The 22,124-nt window shown below is 34.1% G+C and overlaps 1 protein-coding gene across 4 annotated transcripts in view; it reads left to right on the plus strand.

Moving 5' to 3' along the window:
• Positions 1-22,124, plus strand: part of VPS13A (vacuolar protein sorting 13 homolog A) — a 98,611-nt gene that overhangs the window by 38,605 nt on the left and 37,882 nt on the right. For 2 of the 4 annotated variants that reach the window (XM_048931078.1, XM_048931080.1), the window contains exons 30-50: positions 1,732-1,848; positions 1,943-2,046; positions 2,511-2,678; positions 3,328-3,635; positions 4,389-4,536; positions 5,301-5,448; positions 6,831-6,955; positions 7,817-7,986; positions 8,623-8,843; positions 9,939-10,171; positions 11,649-11,741; positions 12,245-12,601; positions 12,789-12,890; positions 13,314-13,472; positions 13,588-13,849; positions 14,780-14,940; positions 15,372-15,475; positions 16,750-17,047; positions 18,202-18,597; positions 19,194-19,298; positions 19,393-19,539. In XM_048931078.1, coding sequence (XP_048787035.1) covers positions 1,732-1,848; positions 1,943-2,046; positions 2,511-2,678; positions 3,328-3,635; positions 4,389-4,536; positions 5,301-5,448; positions 6,831-6,955; positions 7,817-7,986; positions 8,623-8,843; positions 9,939-10,171; positions 11,649-11,741; positions 12,245-12,601; positions 12,789-12,890; positions 13,314-13,472; positions 13,588-13,849; positions 14,780-14,940; positions 15,372-15,475; positions 16,750-17,047; positions 18,202-18,597; positions 19,194-19,298; positions 19,393-19,539 — 3,926 coding nt within the window. The remainder of the gene's footprint in view (positions 1-1,731; positions 1,849-1,942; positions 2,047-2,510; positions 2,679-3,327; positions 3,636-4,388; positions 4,537-5,300; positions 5,449-6,830; positions 6,956-7,816; positions 7,987-8,622; positions 8,844-9,938; positions 10,172-11,648; positions 11,742-12,244; positions 12,602-12,788; positions 12,891-13,313; positions 13,473-13,587; positions 13,850-14,779; positions 14,941-15,371; positions 15,476-16,749; positions 17,048-18,201; positions 18,598-19,193; positions 19,299-19,392; positions 19,540-22,124) is intronic. The other 2 variants (XM_048931077.1, XM_048931079.1) reach the window with 1 other exon arrangement.

Below are 22,124 nucleotides of genomic sequence, written 5' to 3' on the forward strand. Positions count from 1 at the left end.
AACTTGTTAGAAACTTTTGACATGAGAAATTTTGTTTTAAGTTATTCTTACTTATCCACAGCTTTTTCTAATTTTGTTGGTGATAACAGGTCAGCAGTGTTACAGACTAGCAATACTATACTGTTATTCCTTGGCTGGAAGAGTGTAGTGGAGGAAAAAAATATTTAATTAATTAAAGAAGATAGATGCTTTAGCCGTTTACACTTTCTGAGAAGGAAGAAGTACTAAGCATATTTCTTAAATTTCTTAATTTCACTTAGTTCTGAGAATCTGTATTGAATAGCTAATTGATAATTATTGCATTTCCAATGGTGTTCTGACATATGATATGTATTTTTGCATTGCAATGCGTACACATAAAAGATTCTTTCAAAAAGCAGGTAAGTAAAGAATTGGTTGAGTTAGAAAAACATAGCATGAACATAAAAACTTTTGCTCATGAGTGTATTCTAGGCAACGTTGTACTTCCTCAGTAGTTTAACTTCATGACTTTTCACACCATCTTTTTTTCCCATTATAAAAATATTTAGGCTTACTGGGAGATTTAAAATTTTTGCTATGAGTTGCTCTTAATACAATTCACTTATATCAGTTGATGAGATTGCGATGGTAAATATTAGACAAAGAAAAGGCAATCTTTTGGGTGCACATCATTTCATGGAGTTTGCATAATTATTTCCCATATGCCGTCAAATGAAATTAGCTTTGTTAATGGTTTAAGCATTATTAAAGGGGAGGTAATAATGATCTCTGGCAAAACAAGATATTAACATAACAAAAGGAGAATAAGCTTTGTAATATTTATTTTTTGAGGGAAGCAGGCAAAGAAGAGAATACTTGCCTTAGGAGAGATGAGAGTTCAGTTGGAGTGGAATGTGAGGAAAAGCAGTAATAAAGTCATACGGTATCTGTCAGCTGATGGTTTAGTGATTGTTTCACCAACCAACTACTTGAAATGTCTATTTTCTCAGCTAATTCCTTGAAGGTGTTTTGTAGGACTCTATTGAACAACAAAATAGATAGAAAAGGTGTAAAAACAAACAAAAAAATTCTTCCATTTAACTGTATTTTTTGTTATTTCTGTGTAAGATTGTTTTAATTTGTGATGGTTTTTAATTTCAGTTATGCCAAGACATGCTTGGATACAAGGTACATTTGTGTACACAAGGTGTTCTGCAAACTTAAAAGTTCCGTTCTGTGACTTACTAAGCTCTGAACAGAAGATACAGCACTCCTCTATCTTCGACCATTTTGCAATGCAAGCAAATACTGAATTGCTTGTAGTTTTATAAAACTATTGCAGGCAAGATTAAATCATTATCATCCATATAAAAATCTTTCTATAGAGATCCTGTAGTTCAACTGCTTGGTCACTCCAGAACTGAACTAAAGTTAACACGTATTTCTGAGGGCATTGTCCAAATGTCTCTTGAACCGACATGGGGCATCAGTCACCTCTCTAGGAAGTCCATTCCAGCGTTTGCCCTTACTCATGTTAAAAATGTTAGTAGGCATAGCTAAAATCTGAAAAGACTTGTAAGGGACAGCAGCAAAGTAGTTTTTCTTAGCCCATTCTCCTCCTGTCCTTGCTACTGTGGGTGCTGTATGTTTTCCCAGCACTGTAGACCTACTAGCATTTTGAAAATGGGTATTAAATTTTACATCTTTTCCTCCTCCTTCAAGAAATGCTTTTTTTTTTTTTTTTTTTTTTTTTTTTTAAATTTCCTACAGCATCAAAAAAATCAAAGTACGAAGATGTTATCGACCTCAATATCTGGGCGGATTTATCCTGTTTGCGTGTCTTTATTAGAGAGAAAAAACACAGAATAGCTGAAATTCACATCGAAGGTAGGAACAAAACTTAAATCACAGAGGTATAAAACTGTATTTGTGGAGGAGCCTGTACATTTTGTGTTCTTTATTATTATTTTTTTTTTTACAGGTCTGGATAGCCAAGTGATCATGAAAAAAACGGCAACAGAAATAACTGCAAAACTAAAGAACATTGTTATTGTGGATTCTGATGAGATGGCACTGTATAACAAGGTATACATTTCCACGAATCACTGATTTCTGACTGATTTATAAATGCAAAATTGAAATTTGTGAAATTTTTGTTTGGGAATTTCTGTTTTTGAAACATCCCTGCAGCCTGTATCTGCAATGGAAATGAACATTATTGTTAAAAATTCCCAATAAAGGTAAAAAATAGTTTTGCTCGCTATAAGGAAATTTATTTGTCTCTCTAGCCAGTAAGAGCTACACCAAAATTGATTTTGTGGAACCTTGATTTCTGATTACTCAGTAAATTCAATCAATATAATTATTAATGATGAGATTCTAAATCAATATTTTTAGCTATTTCAGAATTGTTTTTTTTTGTTCCATTTATTGTTAAGATATATAAATTAAAAATGTCTTCAAAGTGTGAGTTGCTAGCTTTTACACTAGAATTTGTATTCTCTAGCATAAGTTTTTACATTGAAGATGCTCTATTTTTTCTTCCTCAGCCTCTTTATATCACAGGAAAGGAAGTCTTTAACTTCAAAATGATATCTTACGTAAATGCTACAGATGGTATTGCATACACAAATATGGATGTTGTTGACAATCGTGTTTACTTAACTGTTGGTTGTATTCAAGTAGTTTTTGTCAACAAATTCTTTTCTTCTATTTTGGTGAGTTTAATTTTCCATTTGCAATTTTTTAACATGGAAATGCCATTGCCAAGGCTACAGAATGATAAAGCATCCAACATGGGATAGCGTCCATTTGTGTAAGAATTCTTACATAATCTTGTAAAACCTTTGCTGGAACTGTCTTTGGGTTATCAACTTCACTCTAGTTTTGTGGAGTGGATGCCTAAGCAACAATATCTGCTAGTATTGTTAGGCTTCTATTTCTTTAAGTGATGTAGCAACTTGGAGATATACATACTGTTCAGGGTTGTTTAGTTTTGGAAAATAAGTATTAAGGCATGAAAATAAATGCCTCTTCCATAAACTCTGTCAACTAAATCTATCCTTTGTACTCCAAAAGTGTAAATAAAACATCATACAAGTCTAGTTGTAGGGTAATGTCTGTTGCCATCTGATTTACGAAATATTTAATATTGATATGTATTTTTATATAGACATACTGTGTATTGTATTTTTGAAAGATAATTTCAAAGTTATCCTGGGAAGGAATTCAGAAAAACTGTAGCAAAAATCTATCTTAACATGATTTGCTATTTAAAATAGAGTGTTTTTATATTTTTATGTAAAATTCTAAGATAAAAATACTATGATAAACCTCACAATTTCTGTTTTGTTTTTTTTTTTCTAGGCTTTTATAAATAATTTTCAAGCTGCCAAGGAAGCTCTTACTGAGGCAACAGTTCAAGCAGCAGAGAAAGCAGCTACAGGTGTGAAAGAGCTAGCAGAGCATAGTTCTCGTTTGGCACTAGATATCAATATTAAAGCACCTGTTGTGATAATTCCACAATCAGCAGTTTCTGCAAATGTCCTGGTGGCTGATCTTGGTCTAATCACTGTAAAGAACCGATTCTTTATTGCTAAAACAAAGACTCGATATAATCTCCCACCTGTTGTTGACTCTATGACGGTGAAATTGAGTGAACTGAAGTTATACAGGTAACGTAGCATACACATTTATCAAATTCATGTAGTTTTTGTGGGACATTTTAGTAGAAGAGCTTTGAGAATTAGTTATTAAAATAATTAACGATGGGCTGTTGCTGAATGCACAATTATCTTGAAATACAGCGCCAAATAGTAAAGATTTTGTAAAAAAACAAAAAAAAAACCAAAGAACAAAAACAAAAAAAACCCAACCAACCAAACAAAAAAACCCAGAAATTATGATTTGGGAGAAATAGCAATCTACACATTGCATAATAGACTTATGAATTATTCATGGCATTGAGAAGGTTAAGCCTGTTTACAAATGGCTATTTTGATGATGCTGGGTTTCTTTAAAAGCTGTACTAAGCAGGAAAGAAGTTAAACCAGATGGATGCAATAAATAAATAAATAGAAAATGAGACTTAACACAGGGAATAAAGAGCAGAAGAGAAAGAGGAAGGAGATTTTCAAACAAAGTTTTAAGAGAGAATGGTTTGCTCTTCAGTGAAGACCTGTGAGGAGATCATAACATGCAAGGAGTTAGTATGCTACATGCCTGGACATATGCCTGAAAACTCCTCCCTGCCAAGAAAGCATGTTTAATTGATGGAATAAAGCCTTACTTAGAAATTTGAAGTGTAGTGCACTCAATTATTTTTAGACTGGCTTACAGTACTCCTAAATAAGATGAGGAAAATGAGTGTTTGTATGAATATGTAAATATAACGTGTTAAGATGACAAAATTTCGTTTCTCTTTGCAGGTCATGCTATGAGCAGAATTCTTTGCAAACTGAAGTAGAGCTGCTGCAACCTCTCAATCTGGAAGTAGCTGTTGAACGAAATTTATCTGCTGCATGGTATAATGAGGTTCCTGATATTGAAATATCTGGACGACTCAAGCCTATGAATGTAAGCAGTTAGTTTTGAAAACAGCTGCTGAAATGCCTATGCAAGATAGATATTGTCCTGTCCATAAAAGCCTATAATCCCTAGGTTATTATTTGGTCTAAGGACACATAGGTAGAATTGGATTTTGTCATTTCATATGGAGATAGGAAAGTTCTGTTCTGTTCTGATCTAAGAACTGTAATCTGTGACGCTGCAGACAGATTTTCTGCTATTGCTATTGTCAGATAAAAATGACTATGCTTTTATAGCCTTGTTTTATGTGTTTCCATCTTTGTAGGATGAAAAAACATGAATTTATTAGTCTATTAATCTCATGGTCATCTTCAGAATTCACACCTACAACAAGCTTCAATCTGAGTTAAGAACGTGCTCATTTAAATTAAGAATCATAAGATGTAAAGCATGTCAGCTGAAGGAAGAAACCAATTTGCTAAATTTAAAAAAAAAAAAAGTAGTAACTTGTAGTAACAAGTACCTTGTGACTACATACATTTAACAGTTTTGAGCAACTTTATGTCAAACTGAATGTCTTCTAACATTTAATTTTTAAATTGCAGAAAAAAAAATAGTGGGAAGAAACAAAATAATATATGAATAACTTTTGATTTCTAGAATTTACATTAAGGAATTATGTGGATTTGAGAAATATTTTACTTGGTTCTTAAATTTGGTTTATTTATATCTTTTAAAAACTTGGATTTCAGTTATCAAAAGTTTACTGGACAGAGATGTTCTGAGTTCAATAACAATATCTTTTTTTTAAGCTAATACTGAGTCAGGAGGACATTACAACAATACTGAGGACACTTAATGAAAATATTGGTGAAAGCTCAGGTGCATCACCACCTTCACAAGAACTGAAAGATACGACCAGTCGCAGTGATATCCGCAGTACTTCAGAGCACTCTGCAGGTAATATTTTGTATAATTGAGTGCTGATTAGCATTTTTTAAATGTTTCTTTCAACTTTGGCTTTCTATCAGATTTACCTTTATAAAAAGGTAAGATTGAGTTGTTTGTAACAGAAAGCCTTTATTAACTGGACGCTGTGTTTTGAAATATACCCAGCCAGTAGGAGCACCGGACTACTGTAGTAAGTCTTGTACAATATAGTACTTTTATGTAAGGACTGTCTTGTTTTTCTGGCAGTAATGCAGTGAGCACATAAAATTTGGTGTTGGTAGAATCCCACTTTGGGAAACTTGTTCAATTAGTCTTTTTTTCTGTGTAACCTGATTCTGTTGCCAGTAGTATTTTTAAACTGTATGTCTTTTCATGATTGTAGAACAGAACAAAAATAGTCCAGTTGGAGGGGACCTATAAAGACTGTCTAGTCAGACTGCCTAGCTACTTCATGGATAACCAGAAGTTAAAGCATATTATGCAGCGTATTGTCCAAAAGCCTCTTGAACACTGAGAGCCATGAGGCATCTACCACCTCACTAGGAAACTTATTTCAGTGTTTAACTACATGCACAACAAAGAAAAGTTCCCTGAAGTTCACTCTGAACTTCCTCTAGTGATTCAGCTTTTTGCCTCTTGCGTGTCTGCTCATTGGTGACATGGAGGAAGAGATTGATAACTCCCTCTCCACTTCTCCTCCTCTTTGTAGAGTGCAGTAAGGTCGTCTCTCAGACTCTCTTTCTGTCCTCCTTTTCTTGAACAATCTGAGTGCCCACAGCCTCTTCTCACAGTATGTGCCTTCCAGTCATGTTGCCTTTCTCTGGACGCCTTTGAATAACTTAACATCCTTCTTATATTGTGGGGCCAAAACCCACACACAGTCTGCACCAATGCTAAATTTAGCAGAAGAATTGCCTCTTTTAGCTAGGTGGATATATTGTGCGAAATGCATCCCAGAATGCTGTTTACCCTCCAGGCTGCCATGGCACTCTGATGATCTATGTCAACCCTAATTATGACATTGCTACAGTTGTCCCTATTGAGTAGGCATAACTGACCATAAATTGCTCAGCACATACTCAAGAACAAAGCAAATAGGGTTCAGAAATTGTATTCTGTGAAATTGTTATGTGCACAACAGAGTATACCATTAAGGGATGTTTTACATCTTTCTCTTAAAATAATCAAGATTGCACATGCAAATCACAAAAAGAGTGTTTTCTCGAACGTATGTGACTTTGCCAACAAGAATTGGATTGGATTTAATTGAAATGTGGAAGAATAGGGAAGCTGTAATCTCTTCTAGTCATTTGTGAGAATATATTTTTTTTCTTATTTGCTTTCAGCAAATAAGTTCTTAAATATTGAAGTATTCTTCTGATTTCTGAAAGGTGTAACTGTTGTGACATCAGCTGTGGTGGAATTGCATTCACCTGTGAAAATAAAAACAACACTAAAACTGGATTTCAGATTCGACTCTTTGACTTTAGTGTTATATAATTCAAATTCCAAACAGGTAAGTATAATTTTGACTGCGTGGAACAAAAAATATGTGTAGAGTCTTTTAAATTAATAACATAGTATTTTAATTTATTTGCAGAGAGATTGATTTCCAGCAGTAGTAACAAACAAAATATAAATATTATTTTAATTAATTTTATTAATTATTTTAATTACCTGTCAAGATAGAGAATAAAAAAATTGTAGTATATCATATCTAGAAGCTTCTCTATCTTAAAACTTAACAAAAGCTCATCTTGATAGAAAGAATTTATGGGGAGGAAAAAAAAGAGGGATATCCAGGCTTTCTTCTATTTATACATTCATGTGTGAACATATTAGTCAACTTGTAGAGAGAGACATTTAGAATTTGTACCTTAATATGAACACCTGTGGCTTCTTCTTGGTTTAAATTTATAAAATTTGTCAGCAAATGTCTGGCTAGAAGTTTGTTAGTAATTTATTGTAATAAGCTTGTAGTGTGTTATACTGGAGCTTGAAGACTTCTCCTGTATCTGGCTATACAGTGTGTTTTTGCATAGGACAAACTTAATTTCTCACATTTGACATTTTTACGTCTACTTTGTATTTTTTAACCTAAAATGGCAAACTATCTGAAATTGTGTATGACAGTTCTACTTTCTCTTAAACATCTCCCCTTCATTAATGTAATCTTGCTCTAGCAATCCAGTAGAAAAGTAAAGCTTTGTTTATATGGAGCTTTCTCAGTATATTATTGTGTGTTTTTTTTTCTCTTTCGATTTACTAGTGAGTTTATTTAAATTGTTAGAATTCTTATCGAATAAATAAAGCAGTGTGTGTAACTTCCATTTCCTGTAAGCAGACATACAAATGTATTTTCATTTCATTTAAACAGGGTACAAATTTGGATCAGAGAGATGACCTTTTGAAGCTTGCAGAGTTTAAGTTGCTGTTGATGTCAGCTGCTGTGAAAATGTTGTCAGATGGCTCAATGAATGCTTCAGTCAAGTTAGCAAACTGTACATTAGATGATGAAAGACAGGCAATCCACAAGGCTACACCGAGGTATGTGTTTCAATATGAAATACTATTTAACTGGAGTTTTCCAGAGAGCTGCAAATATCTGTGATCTGTATCTAGTGTTCTGCTAAATAAGCAGTTTTTTTATAAGGATAGTTCTTTATGTATGCACTACAGTTTCTGTGCACATGAACAAGACCTGTGTCCTTTTGGCCATTTGTTCCCCACGGTGTTTGTGAGGCACCAATATAAGTGCTATAAATGAAATTTAGATATGAAGTAGCTCAGTGCAGGTGGAAACAACTTCTACTTTCGTATTTAATAAAGCAGTGGGGAAATAATACTAAGATTTACTTGATGAAGAGTGATAAACTTAAGTAAACTGTAACACTTGCATATGTTGGCAAGTAATTGTGATGGTTTGTTTTCATTTTGGTCTGTTAAAGTTATAAACTTCTTTAATCACCAGTATATAGGAGCCCTGTCATTTTTGAAGTTTTATAGAATTTATGTTGATATTGATTGGATTATTCTTTAAAGCGTTGATTACGCTATGAAGTTTTCAGTATTACTTTTTAAATTCAGTCCTTTTGCAGCTGGAGTGAGAACCTAGAGGATCTTTCAGTTATTTGTGGATGTTTTCTTATTGTCTTACTGAATGCTGCCTTAATGGACTTTCAGGATGATGGAAATGAAGCACGGATTTGAAAAGAAAGTTATGATGGATATAAGCTATAAGCAGGGGAGAGATGGCACAGTTCTTGATGTGATTGTTCAAGAGATATATCTTTGTGCAAGCATGGAATTTCTACTTACAGTTGCAGATATATTCCTAAAAGCTAATGCAGAAAGTGCTGCTGCACAGAGGAATCTCAGGCAGTCCTTACCTTTAAAAGAGCAAGGTATGTGCTGGAAATAGTGTAAAAAAATTATATTTAAATATCCAGTTACTTTCAGTATTTATGACGCTCTTAAAATTATTATACTCTTTTCATGTTATTTCCATTACGTATATGCTTTTTTTTTAAACCATTAATGTTTTCTTCTTTGCAATAAAGAAATTGTCTCATGTCTCTCAGCCTTTACTTATAAATGAAGTTCTGCCTTCCCAAAAATAGGAACAACTAAAAATATGTTGCTACAATAAAGTGAAAATGACAGTTAGATTTGATAGCCCCTAAATTTGTTTGTCTTAGCATTCTCAATGAATGGTTGAATTCTGCCCAATAGCTACCCAGAAATGTTGTCATTTCATTTGTCCATTAATTTGCTCTTCTCTATACATCAGAGGAAAAATTTTTAGCTTGAGTAAACAATTTAGAGTCCAACACTATAAAGAGTATTTCTGACATTAGAAATAATCATTAGAGAACCAGAGCTGGTAATGGGATTTTTATGCTTCTGTGCCTCAGAAAATTCACATCAAATCTACAAAGCTAGTCATCGTTGATTTTATTTTCCTGTACCATAAACATCTGAGTCCACCTCAGCTAGGACTGCTGTGATTACTTAGTAGATGATCAAAATCTAAACAAATCAGGAAGTCTTGCCTGAAAGTATACTGGCATCACAAATCATATACTGAGTTTACTTAACTCTGCATTACTGTGCAATATAAGAACGTGTATCTTGCTTCTGCGCAGAGTAGAAAATGTCTAGCATTTTTGTAAGTTCATATAGTAGCTGGCGGATATGAGTATTTAGTAAAGCTGTTGCATTTGCCAGTTTCATAGTCTAAATCAGAGGTGATTCCTTTGGTCTTTTTGGAGTCTTTTGTTCTGTCTGAAAGTAGTTATAGCTTTAGAGGACTTATGTCTATATAAATGAATCTAGGAACAAATCAAAAGCAGGAAATCTACATGCTTTCTGATGCCAACCTTAGCAGATCTTGCCAGTAAATCTTTAAAACAGTTCTAATGTTATAAATAAAAAAGAGATGTATGTAACAACTGTTTAAGCTTTGAACAATTGACCTAACTGAATTTCTGTTTTTGAAGCACCTCTGCAGCCTGTTTCTATGATGGAAATGAACATTATTGTTAAAAATCCAGAAATTGTGTTTGTGGCTGATTTAACAAGAAGTGATGCTCCTGCTTTGGTAGTTACAGCACAGTGTGAGGTCTTCATTAAAAATAGCCCTGAAAGGTATAGCATGACAGCTGCTGTTAAAGAGATACAAGTGAAAGCGTGCCCATTTCTTCCAGAAAAAAGGAAAGGGAATGTAACTACGGTGAGTTTAAAAACATCCAGTTTGTATTTAAAAGGCACTGTGTAACTTATGCTACTAGAATATAAGTTATTTCTGAAGTTTTATATTATGTATACATGAATAAAATTCTGTGTTTGGGTTATATTGTTGCTTTTGTTCTGTTTTGTGTGATCGGACAAAAAAAAAATCTTATCTTAACATGTAGCTTTGAGATTTCTTTCAATGACAAGGTCAAAATTAAGATCCAAGAGGAGAAAAAATGTTATTTATTTCTTACATCCTGTGTAAGCCAAATGACTAGCGGTTTGCAAGAATACTGTGTTTTAAATGCTACATAGCCAGTTTGGAATTTCAGTCTGAAACTTTCCATTAAATTACTATGTGAGTGTATACCAAGGAGTCGCAGACAGAATGGAAAGTTTCTGATTGTGATTCTGATAATTTTATGAATAGCTTACTGTAGATGATTCATAAAATTATCAGAGAACTAGAAATTCAAATGACGTTCCACTGTCTTTAGTCAAGAAAGGGAACATCTGACGTGATGTCTTATGAAGATCACAAAGTTCAGGAGATTTGTAGTAACGTGAAGTTTTTATAATTCCTAAACTCTGGGGACACATGTGTTAGATTTTTTTCTTCTTATAAATAGATTTTATCACATGAGATGTGAAAACTAACCTCTGCTTTAAGAGTAGTGCAGTGTAATGAGGTTCTTTTCCTGCATTTCTCACATGTGCTTTAGAATATAATATTTTCATTTCTTGTTGTACCACAAAAAATAAAGTGATGAATTTGAGCAACAATAGATAAAATAATAATGCAAACAGAAAGTGTTAAATCAAACTCAACTGGTAAAACTAATTCAGGGTATTTCTGTGTTAGCAGCATCTGATTTAGATATGGATAGAGATGTTGGGAAATATCATAAAAGTAGCATTCCTGGAAATTTATATTTTTCAGTCACTTATTGTCTCAGGTAATTGATTTGGGAGCAAATTTTGCTGTGAATACAATATTAGCAGAATCTAACTACATCTGCTTATTTATTAATCACACAGAGCTGTGAGTTTTGTTAATATTGATAAATGGGAATATGCAAGTGCTGATTATAAAGTCAAGCTGGAACTGAATATGATTGAAAAAGTCATTTACTTATTTGATGTGTTGTTACTTTGTGTCAAGTCTGATTCTCCTCAAAATTTACAAACATGATATGCATGGAGTATTTGAAGACATCTGCAGACTTTACCTAAATAAAGACATTGCTGCAGTGTGACACATTTTGCTGTAACTGATATTTGGTATTTTACTGAGGTTATATTTCTGATGCTTGTTTTTCTTTACACTGGAACACGTTTCACATATTGTTCAGATTACTTTTAATTTTGAAGAACAGGCAATATATTTTCACTGTTCTTGATGTGTGGTATTTAAAATTATATGGTTTTTAATTTTTTTTCTCAACATGTATTTTTTACTCTTTTTTACTCTGTAGGTATTACAGCCTTGTGACTTCTTCTTTGAAATGAAACAGACTGGTAATAATCCACAGTCAGCTGATCTAATGATTAAATCCCTGACAGTAAAAGTAAGTAGAATTTTATTTTATTTTTAATTCTACTCCTTCCTGCTCAGATGGCTTCAAAGTTACATATGAGATATGTCTCTTTAAAAACGTAAAAACTAAAAATCAGGAATGAGTGAAGTGGTAAATTGTTTCTGTTTTTCATCAGATCACTTTGCTGCTTTAGCATGTAAAAACAAATAAAACTGATGAACAACCAGTAAGTTGTAGTGTCCAAGTTTTGCAAGAATGTGTGATGTGCTGACTTTGCATCTGAAGCATTCACATATGGCACTGGATAATGTAGTTTTGAAAGATCTTGTCTGGCAAAAAGGTGGGGTTGAAAATATGAACAGATCAAAATATAGCTTGTGGAAAGAAATGTGTTTTGAAATGTGAGGAAAGAGATCTGTAGAAAACATAACTATTTTGTTAAGGTAATTGATTGATTGTTTTGTCTGAAAGTTGCTGACTTTTCTTCCTGTGCTAGCTTCTGATTTCCAATTATTCCAACTTCTTATTTGTAGGTTTCACCAATAATCATAAATACGGTAATAACGATTACCTCCGCCCTTTATCGAACTGCAGAAACAACAGAAGAAGAGATTAGTGAAATTCCTCCGGGCTTGTGGAATATGAAAGACTTAAAAGATCTAAAATTGTGGTTTCTTGAAGAGTCAAATGAAAGTGAAGACACAAATCCAATCACTGAACTGGTTCCCACAGGGCAGTTGCTGAAAATGAGTATAGAATCTGTTGTTCTTACACTTGAAGCTGGTGTTGGGCACCGAACTGTACCAATGCTCTTAGCCAAGTCCTCATTTCTAGGAGAAGTCAAAAACTGGAGTACCCTCATCAACCTACATTCTCAGCTTGAGCTAGAGGTGAGAAATTCTAGATAAGGAAAGAATTTTCTTAATATATTACCTCATCAAATTATTTAGAAAATAAAAGAAAAATGATCTGTATATTTGATGATTGAACTCTCGAAGACACCCAGTGTAGGAGCAGGAGAGGAATAAGTGTTTAAATAGTGTTTAATTTCCTAACTGACATTTGCATTTCCCATAGGTGCACTATTTTAATGAGATGTTTGGAGTTTGGGAACCTTTACTTGAGCCACTAGAAATAGAGAAGACTGACTTATTTAAACCATGGATTCTTGAAATCAAGGTATGTTTTCCAAAGCTTAACTCTGGGAAAATCTTTCATTTAAATTATTTTTTGGGGAAAATAAACTAAGCAATAAACAAGCAATCATAACTCTTCACCTGTTAGCAATGAGTCTATGTCAATTCTGGTCTCAAAGTAGATAAGTATATTACTAAGGAAAAGGGATGAAAAATGATCTATTTAGTACTGTTACTGGAATTTCATTCACATCTGAGATCTGTTCTTTGCCTATTGCCTTCTTTTCTTCTTTATTCCTTCTCTCTTCTTGTTTTAACTTGAAAGTAGAAATATGAATGAAATAGGAATATCAGTACAGAGCATAGAAGTGGGAAGAGGAGAGGAAATAAAAAGTCATGAGATGAAACTTCCTCTGTAGAAAAAATGATCAGATAAGAATTCTTAAAAATATATATCTTCTTTCAGATGAAGAAGAAACCTAAAAAAGCATTAGTTGAGTCCGATGCAGAAGAAGAAAACTATAAAGTTCCAGAATATAAAACAGTAATAAGCGTTTCCTCAAAAGACCAGCTGAATATTACATTATCCAAATGTGGACTGCAAATGTTGAGTAACTTGGGAACGGTAAGAAAGATAACTTTACTGTACAGCGTCAGATTTCTGTTAAGTGAATATTTGCACAAATTCACTTGTTGAAGCCTTACTCCGTATATTTATGATTTGTATCTTTACTTTCCAGGCATTTGCTGAAGCAGCTAGTCAAACTTCAGATATCTTCAAAAAAGACCGAGCGCCATTTGTACTAATTAATTCTTTGGGACTTGCCATCACTGTCTTGCCTAGTGATTCTTTCAGTGTCCTCAATGTTGAATTTGGAGCAAAAATATTTGATTTAAAAGATGGAGATACTTTAAATATGGAATATGTCAGAACTAAAAGTGAGAGTGAACAGTTCACAGCAATGACAACCCTGAGTAGCAAAAGGTTTTATATTCAGATCTGTAAGTTCCAAAATTCATGAACCATCATTTTTTGTAAATACTTTGTGATACACCTTGTATTTGTCACGTGGTCATCCAGTGTTTATTGACATGAAAGCATTGTTTCTTTGGATTGTAGATGCATGCTAGTGTTTGAAATGCTTATATGGCCTTCTTAGCTAAAAGTCATGCATATCTTGTTAATTTCTGTAGCATAAACTTGCCATTATAATAATTTATTAGATTACTAATTGTTATTTCATAATTTTATTGCAATTACTTTTTTTGTTTATATTCATATGTTAATATATAATGAAGCTGTCTATACAACATTTTAGTTTATAACAGTACTGAGGGTTGTATATATGCATGTTTCCTTAAGGGAAAAGTCAAGAAAAACTGTTTTAAATATTTTCAATATAGTTGTAGCTAAAATTAACTGGTTTTGATGGTTTGAGTTAGCCATATATGTTGGTTTCTTATACCAATTGACAGTTTTTCAAGACTGATCTCTCAAACCAGTTGTGACAGATTATTTGTTTATAGTTGAATTATTTTTTCCAATATATATGTGCAATACCTTGTTAATAAGCCATAATATTTTTGCGAACATTTATTTGTAGGCACTGATACTACTAGCAGAGGCAAACCTGCAGTGTATTTAAGTTACATGTTCATTTACTCCTTTTCCTGTGTGGAGAAAAAAGGAATCTTTCCTGTTTGGTCCCACCACAAGATTGTCAGTTAGACCAGAAGGGACAGTTGTACTTTTCAATCTGCTTTAATTTTATTTATTTATTTATTTATTTATTTATTTATTTATTTATTTATTTATTTATTTATTTTACGGATTGAATGCTTTAGAAAATACTCTTGAACACTTCTTTCTCTTTTTTAAATGTATGATAATTCTCTTTTTGAATGTTTTGTTTCTGGCTTTGCAAATTCTAGGTCCACATAATCATTCTACTGTCGAGAAGATTCCGCTGACCAAAGTGGGTCGGTGTATTTACAGAGTAAGACATGAGGAGTCAGGTGTTGAAAGGTCCATTGTCTGCCAAATTGATACTGTTGAAGGAAGCAAGATGATAACTATTCGTTCTCCTATCCAGGTATATAACCAGGATCCTTCTCTGCATTGTAGTTTCGTTTACATTTTAAATATTTTTTTTTTAATGAATGTAGATAACCTTATAGTCTTTAAAAAATCATTTCAAAAAGCAGTTTACAAACTGATCTCAACAATTCATGTAACTTTGCTAGTATAATGCTTTGCATTATAAAATAGATTACAAGAGATTTTCAAAAATAAAAAGCTTTTTCAAAGCTACTAAAACGTTGGATGTGAGGGAGCTGGAGTTCAGATTGCAAAACATTGTTCAATTAGATTTTCTGTTATTAGAGAAACCTTTTGAAATGCTTGACTTTGAATGGGAAATGGGTAAGATAAATAGTGAGAAAGTACTTCTGTGCTCTGTTCGACTCAACAGTTTGTCTAACGAATATTTCCTTGTGTATATTGCTGGATTTTTATTTTGTTTAGATAAGGAATCATTTTTCAATCCCTTTCACAATTTTTGATGAAGGAAGATGTCTAGGGACTGCATCACCAGAGAATGAATTCAACATACCATTGTCCTCATACAGGTAGTTTATTAGATTATTCTGCTATCCAATAATATGCTAATATGTTGCTGATTGTTGTATGCAAGTAACTGCGTTAAAAAATAAAAGTCCATTTCCCATTTGCTACCTAATATTCACACAAAAGACCTTTTTTTGATGGAATGATGTCTAGTTACAGTTACAGCTGCTTTTTCTTTTTTCTCTTTTTTTTTTCCTATTTTTTTAGAGAGAGGGATACTGGAATGTAACATTGAATGTAATACACTTAAACTACACCACTGATGTAGAATAGGGCTTGTCAATTTTTGAAAGACTTGTCTTACAGTATATCTATGCTATTAACACCTGCAAACTAATACCCAATTGAAATTGCAGTGTGTGTGTGTGCTGTTTATCTAATCTGTTACTAACATGTAGACAGATGTTTGTTTTGACAGTTTTTGAGGCTTCTTCCTTCTGTTCTCACCTAAACATCCATCCTTTTTTTTTTTTTTCTTTTTGATGATGATAAGCACGTACTGGTATTAGCATATATAACTTTCTATGTGCTGAAGTTTGCAAAGCAGTCATAAAAGTTATAGAATGCTTCCATGTTAGTCACACGGCATTGACAGCAGTCCTTCTGTTTCAATTTCATTTTTAGTTGAATAAGTTATAGTGCACTGAAAGTGCTCTTATTTTCATGAATGTCTCTAACTATCTGTATCTTATTAAATAAGACTATTTAATAAGATTATTTACTAAGAAGGTTTTGCAACTTTCTGATTCCTTGCACAGAAACATTGGTGAGTTTCTTTGTACAGGCATGCAACATTAACTGACAAATCTTAGTCAAGAAGCATCTTGACTGGGTCAAAGCAGTTGCCTTAAAAAAGCCAAGACTACAAAAAATCCATAAATCTAGTGCCTAATGTGACTAGAAAGAAAGGCACTTCCTGCAGATCCGTAAGAGTTGGATTGCTTAGTCTGATGTTTTCCTTGGAAAAGGAATATAGCAGCTCTTGTAAATGAATTCAGTAGCACCTCCTTAACAACCTCCATCAGCCTTTTTTTTTTTTTTTTTTAATAAAGTGTGTGGCAATGTGAGGCAGAAAACTGCAACTGGCATGATGCTCCAGGAACCTGTGTGACCTAATCTACCTTTAGCTTCCCTACTCAAATGAGACAAAGGCAGGCAATAAGTTACTGCCAGAAATTTTCAAAAATCCAAATACCAGAGTGTTAATACATCCTACTTTTTTGTAATCAAAATATTCAATCTCATACTGAGTGTTTAAAAATGCTTTCGTTTACAGATCAAAACTGAGTTTGCTACCCATAGCAAATGAAAATGGAGTGGATGGAGAATATGATATGTGTGAAGGAATTACTTTTGACGAAATTATGAAAAATGTTGACAGCTTATTACAAAGGAAATGCCAGTCTGTGAGGTCGACTAATCACTCATTTATCATCAATATTGTTGCTGTAAAAGACACATTGACATCTTCATTATGTTCAGATGATGAGTGGGATTTTCCATATGTCGTACATTTATGGCCTTCTGTTCTTCTCCACAATCTTCTTCCTTATCACATAACTTACTCTGTAGAGGTAATTCTTCAGTGTTCCAGTTTTTGTGACGTTGCCTGTTTTTGTTATGAAAGCTGATTAGCTAATTGAAATCCGTATTTAATTGAAATCTGTATTTAAATAAACTGCTTCTTTTACTGTTCTTATGAAGCAGGCTTTAAAGATACTGCAGGGAAGTCTGTATCTACAGAAATGTAGTGACATCAGAATGGGGGAAAATGGTGTTTTTAATAGTCAGTACTAACTCATACTTCAGATACAAAGGCAAAGAGAAATTTATGCTGTGTAAACTTACCCCTGTAAGAGAGCTGCTTTCTCTTTTCCATGTGTATCTTGGTCCTAACTAAACACTAGTTTTTCCTAGAGATTATGACTGCCTCAAGCATTATAATTAGGTCATCCTACATGATGTTTTATGTGCTTTCACAGACTGTCATTAACTTCTAGCAGTACCATGCTAAGGAATTACCCCACTGCTGCCTTTTTGCTAAGTTTTTCCTTGAATTACAGCATAACTGAATATTAATTCCAGGTGAAATTAAGTGCCCTTTGACTGCTAGTGGGCCTTTGAAAGCTGAGCACCAGCAGCTCTCATTTAAAACTCCTAAGACATGTACAATATCATCACTAGTTCCTTAGTACGAAATGTCCTAGTCTGTGCATATGTCTAGATTATGTCCTACTACTTAATGATACAGTTATAGAATACACTGAAATGCTTTTTTTCTCAGATGATCTTAGTGACTAGTATTTGAAGTAGAATAGTAGAATAATCTCATCATAGCATTTTATCATAAATGCACGATTACTGGAGCTAGGGACTATGATTTCTGCCACATGCTTGAAAGGAACAGTTTATTTTCTGTATCTCTCTTATGAATCTTGTGAAATAAATTCTGAGTTGAGGAAGTCTGTTATTATGTTGATTTAAACCTGATGACAGATTTGTTGTCTTAAACACTAATGACAATATGTTGTTGTTATTTTTTTTTTATAAAATGTGGTATTAAGATAGACTTTAAAGAATGTAACACAGTTAAATAGTGTAACATTTTATTGTTTTTCTCAAATAACTTTCATGTTGATTTTTAAAAATAGAAATATATAGAAATATATTAGAAATATATAATATCAATATTGATACGGGTTTTAACTGTGACTTCTTTTTTTTTAAGGGAAATGGGAACAAATATGACACTCTGCAAGATGGATGTTCAGCCCAGATTCATAATGCAGTCTTGGATCAAACAAAACTAGAGTTAGAGCTGCTTAATTATCTTGATCAAAACTGGAAAAGCGAGTACCATATAAAGAGTAACTTACCAGATATCAGCTTCACAACATTTTACTGCATCACAGAGTTGGATAAGACTGAGCTGGACATTGCTGTCCATGTGACGTACACAACTGGGCAAATGGTTATAGCAATTCACAGCCCATACTGGATGGTAAATAAAACTGGTCGAATGTTGCAGTACAAAGCTGATGGCATTCACCGCAAGCATCCTCCAGATTGCAAAAAGCCACTGCTGTTTTCTTTCCAGCCCAAAAACTTCCTCCAAAATAACAAGGTATTACAGTTAGTAAAATCTGACCCCCTCTATCTTTTTTACTTTGAAAGCTATCTACACTTTCATGTTCTGTAAAAATCATGAAACTTGATGCACTTCTGTCTAAAGACAACCTTAAAGTATATTGTCAGATATACTTGAGGAAATTTATCAAAGATATTCTAAGAAAGAGATGCTCATCTTTTATCAGGAAGGAAAACCACTGAGAAGTGTTCTCTGAAAAAGAAACAATCCTTTATCTCATTTAAGCTACACCAATAAAGTCCTTGTTCTAAGTAATGCTTAGAAGTTGTTTAAGAATGTGAAGCTGTGGTACTTGGAAGTTGAATACTTGCATTTGTGGTTATTAGATGCTGTCTGAGATGTTAGTGAGTTGTGGTTTAATTGTAATTTACCATTTGACTTTGCTAAGAGACTGTTAATGGTGCTTACTACTAATTGAGGAATGAATCAATACTGGCAATTGTGTCTTATGCATAAAAATATTGGTGTTTTCAGTACGTGCTTAAGTTTGTATGTATACATGTGTACTCTGTATGTGACTCCAGAGGTCAGAGTCTGTAAAGTGAAAATTGATACAAGCTGTTTCTTTATAGGTTCAACTTATGGTAACGGACAGTGAGCTGTCTGATCAGTTTTCACTGGACACTGTTGGAAGTCATGGTTCAGTGAAATGCAAGAGTCATAAAAAAGATTATCAAGTAAGTGAAGTTTATCTTTTGAACTCAATACTTTCAGGAAATATAAATGAAGTCAGAGCAGAACTGCATCTAACTATTTTTTTTCTATTCATAGGTCGGTGTCACTATAAACAACAGCAGTTTCAATATTACTAGAATTGTAACTTTCACTCCATTTTTTATGATCTCAAATAGAAGCAAATACACTTTGGAAGTAGCTGAAGAAGGCAAGGAAAAGTGGATACCAATTGTTTTGCAACAGGTAAGCTTACGAAGGAAACTCTTTCAGGTGTAAATTAGTTAAAACATTTAAAAGACATGCACAGTATTCTGTGACTATGTCTGAATACACTGCTTTTTTAGTAAGTTTCCTGTGTTGTGTTATCTTTTCTCAGTGTAACTTTTGGAAATACACATGTAAACCAGGTTTACAATAAGTGGAATATTTTCTCTTTTACTTGCATAATAAATAGTAGTATGAGGGTTGTTACTCTATTATGTTTCTCCATATGGCACTGAAACTTCTGTTCCATTTATTTCAGTGGTTTGACTGACCTGGTGCTTGCATCTAGGACAAGTGGTGCAGAAATGGCAGCTTTTGTGCTGACAAAGTCTGCTCTGTGGTAGACTAGGCATGCAGCTTTACTTCTGGCACTGCAATATCTCGTGTGTCTGATACAATTTTTTTCTGTATGTGCCTTGAATTCTGTGTGTATGTTTTGAGTTCAGTACATCTAAATTTTCACATTGTGAACTTTCTTCAGAACACTTAGGAGAAGGAAAGTATTTGAGGGTAATGTTGGGTTTAATATGGAATAATGTAAATGCTGAAAGCATGCTGCTTTTTAGGAAGAATGATCTTTCAATTTCCTTCTCCAATGGGTCTTGAAGAGAGAATATCTAGAATAGAGACAAGCTTACTAATGTGTTAAGCTCATATCTCAGCTTAGCTCACTTCCCCACAGTGCTCCCCTTTTTTCTTCATTCACTTTTGTCCACTTAAGTTAAGCAGAGCTCTTCCTTCTGCTTCTCAGTTTATCCGAACTTTCTTAATGATAGGCTGTCTTCTCAGGGAAAAAGCAGTGCTTGAGTATAGCCCCTCTAGTCTTGGGCATGTGTCCTGTCAGGAAAGGAGTTGATCTGTTAAACTTTGATTTCTATTTTTAAGAGAAATTAATTGCTCTTCATGTCTTGCAATAGGAAGGAGTTGGTAGATTTTGAGTGGCATGAAATGGCTTAACAAGGGCAAACAGTTCTTTAAATTATATTTATTCCAAGGGAGCTGCCCAGCATGCATCCTTAGAGAAAGAAAATGTTGACCGTATCTGTGCTTGAGATTGCTGCTAAGTGTGGAATCGTAGAATAATTTGAGTGGGAAGGAACCCTTAAAAGTCATCAAATCTAAATCCTCTGCAATGAACAGGGACATCTAAAAGATTGATTAGGTTGCTCAGAGTTCTTTCAGTCTGACTTTGAATGTCTCCAAGTATGCGACATCTACATCTCTGGGCAATCTGTGACAGCCCTTATTGTAAAGCACTTCTTTCTTGCATCCAATCTAAATCTCTCTCTTTGAGTTTGAAACCATTTCCTCTTGTCCTTTCACAACAGACCCTTCAAAAAAGCCTGTTCCTTTCTTATATCCCACATTTAGATTCTGAAAGGCTGCTATGAGGTCTTTCTGGAGACTTCTCTTCTTCAGGTTGAACAGCCTCAGCTCCTTCAGTGTGTTGTCTCAGAGAAGGCGTTCTGTATCTGGGATTCTTTTAGAGACCCTCCTCTGGACATGCTCCAACAGGTCCCTGTCTCTCCTGTACCCCACATCTGGACGCAGTACTCCAGGAGATGTCTCAAGAGAGAGAAGAGGGTTGGGATCACCTTCCTCAACCTGCTGAGCACTCTTTCTTGAATATGGTTGGCTTTCTGGGCTGCAAGGGTACATTACGGGTTTATGTCCAGCTTACCATCCATCAGTACCCTGAAATCCTTTTCAAGAGACCTGTGTTCAATCCTTACATCCTCCAGCTTGTATTGATAGTGAGGGTTGCCACAGCCCACTTGCAAGGCCTTGCACTTGGCTTTGTTGAACGTCATGAGGTTCATCTGTGTCAACTGCTTGAGCCTGTCTAGGTCTCTCTGAGTGGCATCCTGTCCATCAGTTCTGTCAATCACGCCATACAGTTTCGTGTCATGTGCAAACTTGCAGAGGGTGTATTTGATCCTGCTGTTGATTCCAGAGTGCTGATCCAAGTACTGATCCACTCATCACTGATTTCCATCCAGACATTGAGCCATTGAACACTATGGGAACAATCTGGGTACAATCTCATGATTAATTCCTTGTCCATCAAACAGTCTGCCTATCAAATACATATCCTTCCACTTTGGAGAGAAAGATGTTATGAGGAACCATGTCTAAAGTCTGGATAGATGACGTCAGTGGTGCTTCCCTTGTCCACTGACACAGTTATGCTAGAATAGAAAGTCAAATTAGTGTTCAAAGTACAGAGGTACAAGTATGATGTCTGATGAAGCACTTAAAATGGAATATTCCCAGGTGGAAGGGACACACAGCAATCATCAAGGCCAAATTACAGCTCCACACAATACTACTTAAAAATCAAATCATGTGTCTGAGGGTGTTATCTGAGCACATTCTGATCTGCAGTGGCTTAGTGCTCTGACCACTGCCCTGGGAAACCTGTTCCAGTATCCTACCACCTGTTGGTGAAGAATATTTTCTTAATACCCAATCTAACAAATCGTGTAGCAAAACATTTGGAAATAGTACCACTTTGTGCCTAAAACACTGAAGAATTTTGCAGGAAGGTAATGCATTTCAATTCT

This window comes from Lagopus muta, chromosome Z (assembly GCF_023343835.1).
Source record: "Lagopus muta isolate bLagMut1 chromosome Z, bLagMut1 primary, whole genome shotgun sequence".
NCBI classification, from domain to species: Eukaryota; Metazoa; Chordata; class Aves; order Galliformes; family Phasianidae; genus Lagopus; species Lagopus muta.